The sequence below is a fragment of the Molothrus aeneus genome, unplaced genomic scaffold (assembly GCF_037042795.1).
Source record: "Molothrus aeneus isolate 106 unplaced genomic scaffold, BPBGC_Maene_1.0 scaffold_40, whole genome shotgun sequence".
NCBI classification, from domain to species: Eukaryota; Metazoa; Chordata; class Aves; order Passeriformes; family Icteridae; genus Molothrus; species Molothrus aeneus.
The window spans coordinates 963,910-974,573 of NW_027099068.1; the positions used below are offsets into that span (position 1 = coordinate 963,910).

General features: G+C 53.3%; 1 protein-coding gene across 1 annotated transcript; it reads left to right on the forward strand.

Moving 5' to 3' along the window:
• The first annotated feature begins 725 nt into the window (after nucleotides 1-725).
• Nucleotides 726-10,105, forward strand: LOC136570848 (serine/threonine-protein kinase PAK 3-like). Its single transcript, XM_066571254.1, has 14 exons — nucleotides 726-736; nucleotides 3,142-3,329; nucleotides 4,284-4,321; nucleotides 4,761-4,887; nucleotides 4,947-4,958; nucleotides 5,853-5,987; nucleotides 6,669-6,732; nucleotides 7,364-7,412; nucleotides 7,723-7,835; nucleotides 8,095-8,212; nucleotides 8,953-9,052; nucleotides 9,334-9,530; nucleotides 9,627-9,764; nucleotides 10,004-10,105. Exons 1-14 carry the CDS (start codon nucleotides 726-728, stop codon nucleotides 10,103-10,105), a joined length of 1,392 nt encoding a protein of 463 aa, XP_066427351.1.
• Nucleotides 10,106-10,664: the final 559 nt, after the last annotated feature.

Below are 10,664 nucleotides of genomic sequence, written 5' to 3' on the forward strand. Positions count from 1 at the left end.
CAGAGGAGGGAAAAGGGGATGTGTCATCTTTAGGCAGAGCTCCAGCCATCCCCTGAGTATTAAGAGGAGCTGTGCCATAGATAGGAAATGTGATTTTTTTTCGTATTTGCTCAGTTTAGGTGTTTGGTTAGGTTAGGTAAGGTAAGGTTAGGTTAGGTTAGGTTAGGTTAGGGTAGGTTAGGTTAGGTTAGGTTTGGTTAGGTGTGTGCTAGGTTCAATTTAAAGCTGAGTTGTTTTTTCTTTCTCCAAGAGATGAAAGTTTAAAAGAACTAGGATATATAGGGATCACCATTTAAGGGCTATGGAACGTAGATATCTTAGATAATAGAGGATTGTTTAGCTTAGAATAGAGTGTTGTTAATTTAGGCAAGCTCTGAGGTATCTTTGAAGTAGAAATGAAAGAATTGTCATAATAAGAATTAAGCTGTGAGAGGAAAAGCTGCGCTGCAGCCGAACTGGAGCCTGCAGGCGCTCCAAGCTGTCAGCCTGAACAGGCCACCTGCAGGACAGAAGGATGAAGATGGAGAAGTAGCGAGGGGATACTTTGTTTCAGGCCGAGTGAGAATAAAAGTCTAAAATATCCAGAGTGTTGTAAGACTCCCTTCCTTGCCAGGCTGTAGCTAAGTGGACGGTCCCCTTCAGAGGCCCAAAGAACATAGTGAGGTAAGCAGCTTTGCTTGCCTGAAGCGTGGAATGCCCGCGGGAAGCTGCCAGACTTGCGGGTAATGAACGCCAGGTAATGAGCTCACATTCAGGACAACACCAGGAGGCAGATGTGCACTCCTTTCTGGGCCTCTTGTCGTGAAGATGTCAGGGTGATCAGCAGGAATGACCATTTTGTTCCCAGCCTCCTCTCACTATGTCACCTATGGGATGGAATGGCATTCTCATAGCGGCATCTGGCCCTTCCTCCCTGCTTCTCTTTTCCCCCCTTTTCAGCCCAGAGCCCCAGGGACCATCTGGGCCAGCCTGATCCCCCACGGCTGTGTGCAACCACCAGGCCTCCTGCACAGCCCCATTCCCACTCTGCTGCCTCCTTGGCCTTTTCCCACATCTGGGCCAGCCTGCTCTTGCCAGCTGTTGGGCACACACACACAGCATACCGCACCTGTCAGGGAGCAATTTGATGCAGGAGCCCCTGCTAAGCACGGCTCAGCAGCCCGGCACTTTTCCCACCGAGCTGTGGCTCCATTTGGACTCCATCTGCTGGGATACCCTCTGTGAGGGACCGCTCAGGGACTGGATGCTCCTTGACTGGTGCCCACAGGCCTGATTTCCACGCCTCCCCATTCCTCCTAGCCCTAAGGCTGCCTCAGCCTTCTAAACACAACTTTTCTTACTCTAATGCCTTTCTGTGCTTTACTTCATACTCTAAGCAGGAGTACACAGTTTTGATTGTCTTTAATCTAGAATTAAGAACAATAAGTTGGAAGTGCTGCTAGAGTTTGTCATTTTAAACTTGAAGCAACTGCAAAAAGTAGAGAGGCTTTCGGTGCAGCTTTTCAGTTAATTTGAAGTCTCCTTCCTCTTCACTCAGTTTCAGCATATCTGTTGATTTTCCTCTGCTGTCATCTTTTAAGCTTCATCACTTGTCTATGGATCTGTAAAAAACCCCTGTCAACCCAGGGCAAATTTACTAGCCTTTGTATTTTTCCTCCTCTGGAAAAGCTGAGGCTCCTGTGATCTTCTCCTGTGATCTAGACTTGGATTCCCATCTTGGCTCTGGCTAAGAGCAGAACAAATGGAATTTCTTACCTGCTAGTAAGATCTGCTAGCAAAGGTCACAGTTAGAGCTAAGCATAAGGCTTCTCTCCCTCCGCCGAATACACATCGTTGTGTCTAGGCCTGGCGATGTCCAGGAGCACCTGGAAGCTACTGCCAAGGACAAAAGTCTCACTCTTGCTCGTTTTGACACGGAGTTTTTGGTAGGATTTTGATCTACGTCTACAGTCATCTACAGGAACTGGATTTTTTAGATACAAAGTGCCTTCAAGCAACATTTCTAAGCATAGTGGGCAAGGAAGTCCAGATACTAATGAGTTGTGGTTGGTTTTAACTCTGTGGAACATCTGGCACAATATCCCACAACGTGTTATTTTTGACTCTTTCAGGCGTTTAAAACTCAGGCTTATTCTTGTCAACACTTTTCTTTCCTCCCTTCAGAAATCTGCATGCCCAGGTACTCAATTCTTTCCCAGTTTGTTGACAAGCTACCTGTCAGACAATACTTGTCTCTTGATCCAGAGATGGGGAACTGTCACCATTAGGCCGGACGTGACATACACACGTGATCAGGGTCCAAGAAGAAAAAAGTTTTCTTTATTCTGCGTGTTCTCCAGCTTCTACACTCTTAACAAAGCGTGATCTTAAGTCACTGACTACACCACAAGAACTTCTTATATCCATTGGTGCAAAGCAATTAACGTCAATAGAATTGGCAAAAGTTTTACAGAAATTTATAAGGCAAGTATACACATCTACTTAGGCACTAGTCTAGCTTACGAAAATTTCATCTCTCTTTACTAATCGGTTTCCATGCTGACGGCCTTGTCTTCTTCCTTGCTATGGATACACTCAAAACCCATCAATTGGGATGTCTTCTATGAACTCAGCTTTGCTTGCAGGCCAGCTGTCAAGCCCCTCCATAGGTCAGCACGCACCCGCGTGCTCGAGAAGTGACTGCAGCCTAAAATACTCCTGGAACTTTATTATCTTTGCTTCTTTTTCCCCCTAAATGTCATTGAAGAAGTGAGACTTTTCAGAACCAGCTCCCATGCCACCTAGAAGAAGCAGACTTTTGCTTTCAGTCAAAGCTTTTGGGACCAAAAGGCGCGTTTGCTTGGATTCCTTGGATGCCGCTTGGGTTGGCCCATTTTCTGAGTTCCCCTGGGACGCCTTGAGCACTGCCTTATGGACTGGGAGGACATTTTCTGCTGCTTTATGAGTGAGGAGAACTTCCCAGGCTTTTCTTTCGCATCAGCTGTACAGAAGGTTGCCTTGCTGGGCACAAGGAAGCCATAGAACAGCTGCTATTGTGAGGTCAGGGGAGCGGTGCCACGTCACAGTGCTGTCAGCACAGCGTTGCCCCGGTGCACGCAAGGCCTGCTTGTCCAGAGCGGCTCTTCTGCTCGCTCCCTGCAGGAGGATCCTTGTGCTCAAGGAGTTCTCAGCAGACGGCCTGCACCCCGAGAGGAGTCTGGGCTTTGCCTTGGCTGGCATTCAGTGTGCAAACCCGCACAGCGCTGCCAAAATGATCGGGCAGGTCTGTGCCGCGGTTTGCACGGTCTTTTCTGTTGTCTATTCTGGCTACTACCTGACCCAGCTGACTCGTAAGTAAAGGTTTCTCCTGGGGCTGGCATCACCCGGCTTTTGCTTCACTCTGCTCTTTATGCCGCAGCAGTGACCGAGTTTATTTGGGAACACAATGGCCATGAAGATGCCACCGCTTTGGTCAATGTCCTGCCAGCAGCATCAGCTAAAAAGGGGGCATCTGTGTACTGGGGGGCGGGTGCAGAGTATTTGCCCCGCAACCTGCAGCGGTTGCCTTCCCTCCCCGAGAGAGTGCGCGGCACTGGAGCCTGTCATTTCCTCCTCTTGCTGCTTCAAGCAAGACAAGCTGCTAATTGCAGACTCGGAGGGGAGATGCTCAGAAGTACTGCTAGCAACTCGGTGGCTCTCTCCAGGAGCGAAGGAAAGCACCTTTCGCTCCCAATTCTGCCCCTTAGAGGCCTTGGCTGCGTGACTTGATCCTTTGATGGTGTGCCAAGACTGCGATTCCCTTGGCGATGCAGCACAAAGTCCAGTGCAGGGAGGGTTTGCTGCTGAGCCCAGCAGCTGTTCCTGGGCTGCTTCAGCAGGGAGCTGCCACAGGGAAAGGGTCCTTTGTGGAAGCTTTGCTGAGCTACCATCTTCAGCCAAGGCATGGGAATTAGGGCATGCCATTTAAAAGAATCTACATCTAAAAAGAAAAAGAAAGAGAAGAAAGAGAAGAGGAAAATGCTGCTTGAGCTGTTGGGCACAAGGGAAGCTGAGAGTGTTGAAGAGCAAGGGGCATTTCCAGCAGCGTCTTTCTATTTCTCTCTTGGCAAAAGAGGCCCAAATGTAGACAGAGCCTACTCTAGCGTCCTTGTTGTTCTCTTGCCTGCTGTGGGAAAGAGCTGTTGCTCCGGGAGGCATGTTGGGAAAGGGAAATGCTCTGTGTTGGGACTGCCTTGTGCTGCGGGAGTGGCCAGCACAGGCACTTTTCTAAGGGCCTCTGGTTCCTTTTCCCTTGCTGGCTGCAGGTCACCTGACACGCGGATGGAGGCAAGCCTGGCCTTTGGTGAGTGGCAAAGGAAGCTGTGACGTTGCTGGCGTGTGACAATGGGGCGGCAATTCTGCCAGCTTGGCCTCTTGCAGTCCAGTGTGGAGTGCCAGCGTGGGAGGCTGAAAGAAAGGCCAAGTGCCCCGTGGCATCAGCAGTAGCAAAGGGAGCACTGGCTGTTTGCTGATTTTGCAGGGAAGAGCCTTTCAAGAGATGAAAGGCAAATGGGACAGCTCCAAGGCATCTTGCTGCTTCTAGGCAGCAGGGAAGCTCAAATGCACAGCAAGATGGGAGTAGCACCTCATTCAGCCAACTTCCTGGGCTTTTCATGACTCAGAGTCCCACTTGTATCAAAGTCTTCCATTTCCCCTTCTTCTGGGTCCTTTCCCAGCTCAACAGAAAGCAGCTCCTGAGGGATCGCCTTTTGCCCATCTCTCTCACTTCTGACTGTCTGCAGGCCTCAACAGCAGGGTCAGCAGCTCCTCTGGCTGCCTCTGGCATTGAGGAAGAGGCTGAAGAGGAGCAAAGGAGCATCAAGCCTCCAGCTGCTTTCCCTGCACAGCCTGAACTTGCAGAGCCGGTGAGTGGCAGCTGAGCATGGCACTGCCTTTGGTGCAGGGCCAGGCTTCCAGTTTTGGAGCAGCCCTTGTTGCTCGTGGCTGAAGATGCTGGGCGGCTGTGTGCCTGCCGTGACCTAGTGCTGCTTCAGGCAAGCCAGCGAGCCCTGGCCAATGGGTTCTGAAGTTTGGCATTTAAGCTGGGATGCTGAGAGGGCCTGAGAATGTCTCTCGGCATCAGACAGGAGGCAGCATTCAATGATTCTCAGTGTAGGAGTCAGCCCCGTGTGCCCATTGTCAGTGCAGGCTGCCTGTGGTCAGCGGACGGAGCGGCCCAAAGACGCAGTTGCCGGCCTTGCAGGGGACCTGGCAGACACTGGCCCCTGGAGGGGACCTGCCCTCTCCATGGACTAATTAGCTTCAGGCTGTGCTTCACTTCCAGCCGGTCAGAGCAGCCTTTGGAGAGGAGAATCCTTGGCAGCCCTACATTGTGAAGGGCGGGTGGGTCTGGGCAGGGCAGGAAGGCGTCTCCGAAGGGCCGCTCCCTAAAGGCTGCCATGGAGAGGGGCAATCTGTGAAACAGATCAGAGAAGGGCAATGCTGCGGGCTTCTGAGCAGACCACTGCATGCCAGTTGCGGGCTGATTTCATTGCCCAGGGAAAGACAGGAGGAGGAAAGCAAGAAGGCCCTGGGGCCCTGCTCTGATGTCTTTCTGGATCTTGGCAGCCCCATCGATCCCTTGTTGCCAATGTCTTGCAGAAAAGCTGAAAACATGGAGCATGGAGGTGGCCCTGAGGGGCTGGATCCAAGTAGCCTTTGGGCTTTTGCCAAGTTGCCTTTGAGAAGGGGACATGGGAAACGCCCCAGCTGGAGAGGCCTGGGGGTGGCTGACAGCACCTTCCCAAGGCCTTGCTTTGGCCGTGCACTGGGCGGGGCATGTGTGCCAGGCACCCTTCTGACGGGCAATCCTTTCTGGTCCCAGCTCAACACAGGCTCTGCAATTCAACCTGGTGCCGCTGGACCAGCGTGGGCTGCAGCAGCCAGCTCGCCCCCCGCTGCTGGCACTTCCTGCAGCAGCGCAGCCCAGCAGCCCGAGAAGAGGCAGGAGCAGGGCCGGAAGACACTGAGTGAGTCGGGTGCATTTCTTGTCTGCCAGAGCAGTGTGTTGTGTGCGTGTCTGGGGGTAGGCTGTGCCAGAAGTTGCCCCTCGGTCTCAGAGGCGCTTAGGCCTCTCGGCAGAAGCTGTTGTTGTGCTTTGAGGCAGCGCGGCAGCGCTCAGGGACTTCCTGCTGCCTGTGAGGGCGGCTGGGCCTGGCTTGGCTCGGCCTGGGCTGCCTTGTGTGCCAAAGACAAAAGCAGAGATTGTTTCTGCTTGAGCAGAAGGCTGGCACCTAGCAAGTGCCTAGGCCCCAGGGAGCTCTCTGGCCCCAGCTGTTTTCGGGCTCCCGTTCTTGCACCTCCTCTGGCTCAGACACTTTGTGGCCCTGGCAGTGGACCTGCCAGTGATGGTGGGTGTGACTGCAGAGGCTGCAAAGGCCCTTGGTGACCTCTTAGGGCCCTCTTCTTAAGGTCTCATCATTTTGGCTTATGGCATGGGATGCTGCGCTTGAAAGAAATAAAGGCCTTCTGGGAAAGGCCACCTGATGAAAGGTGGAGAAGATGGCCCTCCCACTTGCTGGTCTCAGCAGCTGGAAGCCAGGGGACCGCAAAGGGCCCAGAGCTGCTGGCAGCGGGGCTGCCTTTGGGAGGGTGTGGGGAGCGGCGTCTCTGTGTGCGAGCGAGCGCCCTGCGCTGCTTTTGTCTTTCAGGGAGCATTGTGAGTCCGGGCCAGCCAATGAGCAAATACACGGCATTTGAAGAACTGGGACGAGGGTAAGCGTGGTGTCGGCTCCTTTTACAAAAGTGTGGGCCAGGTCTTTGGCTGGTGCAATATCAAGCGTGAAGTCAGGCAAGCTCCAATCACGGTCAGGCTCTGGCTTTACCTCCTGTCGCCTGCCTGGACTGCTGGGTCAGAGCAATGCGAAGGCCTCATCAAAGACACGTTGATGCTGGCATTGTCTTGCTTGCAGCAAGGAGGAGCAGGAGCTGGGAAGCCCTCTGCCCCTGCCGCTTTCTGGCCTGAAAGAGCACCTTGCCACTCAAGAAATGTCAGATTCTCAAGGACAGTCTTCTGACTCTAATTGTTCTCACTCTTTTGACACACACATACATGCATGCCCACACAAGGAGGAGAGTTCCCCTTAGGTTTGGAAATGACCTGGCTGGGCGTGTGCCTTGGAGATTTCCAGCAGCCCTTGGTCTTCATGCTGCACCTTAGTGTTCCCTTGGACAGGCTGCCCCGCAGGGCAGAGGGCTCACGGGCCGACGTGCTGCTGGCCGAAGAGACGCCGCAGCCAGGCGTTTTCTAAGGAAGGCGTGCAGGCAGCCTGGGGAGATCTGCTGCCTAGGCTTGATTTCAGTGCCAAGGGATAAAGGGCTCTTTCTGCTGCTTTTGTCTTTCCAGGGGCTTTGGAGCTGTTTATAAAGCCCTTGACACCAGCAGCGGACAACAGGTAAAGTGCCAACAGCCCCATGCCATTTTGCAGCTCCGGAGCGCTTTCCCCGCTGCTGTGAGCCCTGCCTGGAGGTTTGGGTGGCAGCTCCATGTCTGCAGCAGAGGCTGTTCCTCTGAAGTACACTCTAGGCTCAGGAGGCAGAATGCATTTGGGATGGCCTTTGGTGCTTCTGCTAAGCTCTGCTGTCGAGTGACAAGGCACTTTGGCCCAGCCCGCTGCCTCATTGCAGCAGCACTCGCTCCGTGCTGCTTGTGATCTCGAGCAGGGGGCGTCTTCTCAAGGTAAACGGTGGCCAATGTCATTTCAGGTGGCAATCAAGATCATGTCGCTTGAGGAGGAGATGTCCGAGGAGCTGGCTGCCAATGAAATCCTGGCCATGAGGGACAACAGGAGTCCCAATATCGTTACCTACTTAGACAGGTTGGCCTATTCTCATGTCAATGTAGCTTTAGCTAGTGCAAGCCCGAAGAGACGATGCCCTTTGGTCCCTGGCAGAGAAGGGAGCTGGTGGTGATTTCTCTGCTGGTCTCCAGAGCGTGGGAGGAGTTGGAGCTGGTGATCATGAATCTCTTGTGGCACACGTAGCTTGGAGAGCAGTTGCAAAAACCTGGCTCGGGCGCCTGGCTGACTGAGGCTGTGCCCATTGCTGTCTCTCCATGCCGTGGTTTTCTTCTTTCAGCTACCTGGTGGATGCGGAGCTCTGGCTGGCCATGGAGTTCATGGACGGCGGCACCTTGTTTGATGTGCTCAGCGCGGTGTACCCGGAGGAAGGACAGATAGGCGCTGTCTGTCGGGAGGTGAGGGATCCCGCTTGTGCTTCCCCAAGCCTGCCCAGGATGCTGCTTGCCAGCTGGAGGTTAAGGACAGCTGGGATTTCTTGCTCTCACCTTTCTTTTGCTGCTGCTGCTGCTGCCTTGACCACACACAGGAGAAGAGCGAGCATGGGAAGTGAACTGTCTGCCGCTGTGCCCGCACTCCTCAGGCTCTGTTCTTGCACTCTTCCATCCTGTGTGTCCTCTGGCGCTGGTGCTGGCTCACTCGCTTGGTTTCACTTGCTTCCTCTTCTCAGCTTTGCCTGGGAATGTTTGCCTGGAGCCTGTCTGTCTGTCCTATATTCCTTGCCATGCAGGTGGCAGAATTTCAAGCTAAGGGCAAAGAGCCGTCCTCAGCTGCAAAGGATAGCATTGCAGCCCGCATGGCGACGGATTCTGGAACAGCTCTTAGGTGCTGCTTCCTCCTCTGCTGCCACTAGGCTTCCCCAAAAATATTTGCCGTGCCGCCTCCCAGCAAAAGGTGACGCGCTTCCTACCCAAGGCCGGCGGAACTTTTGGGAGCTTGGATGCCTTTGCTTGGAAATCGAGAAAAAACTTCCAAGAGTGTTGAAGCAGCAAGCTCTTCTTCGTGACAGCACCATGATGCTGCGCCCTCGCTCACAATTCCCTGAGAAAGCCGTCAGTCCCGTCGAGCTCTTTCCTTTCTGGTGGGATGAAATCCGATCCTGTACGTTAACTTTCCCTCCCTCCTTTTTCTCTCTCAGTGCCTGCAAGGACTGCATTTCCTTCATTCCCGCCAAGTCATCCACAGAGACATCAAAAGCAACAACGTCCTTGTGGGCATGGATGGATCTGTCAAGTTGGGTGGGTATCCCTGCTGGGCTGCAGCATTTCCAGCACCTGCCGTGCGCTTGCATTTCGGTGACTGCCACTGGGGCAGAAGCGCCGCTTGGCCAGTGCGTGAATGGTGAGGGTGTTGTGGATGTGGCCGATGCATTATTTGCCTGGCTCCAGGCACGTGGAAGGAGAGCTCAGCTGCTTTTTCAGCTAGATTCAGCAAGGCCTGGTCAGGCTTGGAGTGGGCAATGGTTTTGGCCGCTTTGCCAGTGGGAGCTGGCTTTGACAGGCTTTGTTTTTGGCCTCAGGTGACTTTGGCCTCTGTGCTCAGCTCAGCCCTGAGCGCAGCAAGCGCAGCTCCAGCGTCGGCACTCCCAGCTGGATGGCGCCGGAGGTGGTGAGAGGAGAAGCCTACGGCCCCAAAGTGGACATCTGGTCCCTGGGCATCATGGGGCTGGAAATGGTGGAAGGGGAAGCTCCTTACGAGCGGGAAGCCCGTCTCAGGGTAAGGTGCAGCTTAGCAAGAGGGCTCTGTGTGGAGAGAGCTGCTGTGGCTAGCAAAGGAGCAGGTGCAGTGTCCTCTTGCATCCGTGTGCTGTAGGTTTTTGAACTGATAGAAAGGAACGGGCCCCCAAAACTGCAGAACCCCAGGCACCACTCGGCTCTCCTGCGCGACTTCCTCCGCTGCTGCCTGCAGGCTGACGAGGACAGGCGCTGGTCTGCCCAGGAGCTCCTGCAGGTAAGAAAAAGCAAAGGGGCAAAAAGCCCTGGCAGCTGAGGACACCTGCATGAAGGCATGAGGAAGAGTGTGGGCCACGTGGCGCAGGCAGCTCCCAGCACAGCAAGGCGCAGGGGGACATGCTGCCCTCGGTGCTCTTTGTGTGTCTTCCCGGTAGCCAGGGAATCCTGCTTGAGCCCGTGAGGATGGGATTCTGGAAAGTAAGAGTTCCTTTCTTTGTTCTTTTTTCCTCTGGGCAGCATCCCTTTGTGACCTCAGGCGATCCTGCCTCCAGCCTGGCTGCTCTGATCATCTCAGCCAAGCAAGTGCAGGAAGACTGGAGAGGAGACACCTGCGCCTGAGGAGGCCCTTATGCTCCGCCAGCCCAGAGGAGGGAAAAGGGGATGTGTCATCTTTAGGCAGAGCTCCAGCCATCCCCTGAGTATTAAGAGGAGCTGTGCCATAGATAGGAAATGTGATTTTTTTTCATATTTGCTCAGTTTAGGTGTTTGGTTAGGTTAGGTAAGGTAAGGTAAGGTTAGGTTAGGTTAGGTTAGGTTAGGTTAGGTTAGGTTAGGGTAGGTTAGGTTAGGTTAGGTTAGGTTTGGTTAGGTGTGTGCTAGGTTCAATTTAAAGCTGTGTTGTTTTTTCTTTCTCCAAGAGATGAAAGTTTAAAAGAACTAGGATATATAGGGATCACCATTTAAGGGCTATGGAACGTAGATATCTTAGATAATAGAGGATTGTTTAGCTTAGAATAGAGTGTTGTTAATTTAGGCAAGCTCTGAGGTATCTTTGAAGTAGAAATGAAAGAATTGTCATAATAAGAATTAAGCTGTGAGAGGAAAAGCTGCGCTGCAGCCGAACTGGAGCCTGCAGGCGCTCCAAGCTGTCAGCCTGAACAGGCCACCTGCAGGACAG

Bases quoted from the DNA above. Each gene is read 5' to 3' on its own strand.
- LOC136570848 (XM_066571254.1), top strand. The intron at 3,330-4,283 runs GTAAGTAAAGGT...TGCTGGCTGCAG, and splicing joins CTACCTGACCCAGCTGACTC to GTCACCTGACACGCGGATGG. The intron at 6,733-7,363 runs GTAAGCGTGGTG...TTGTCTTTCCAG, and splicing joins TTTGAAGAACTGGGACGAGG to GGGCTTTGGAGCTGTTTATA.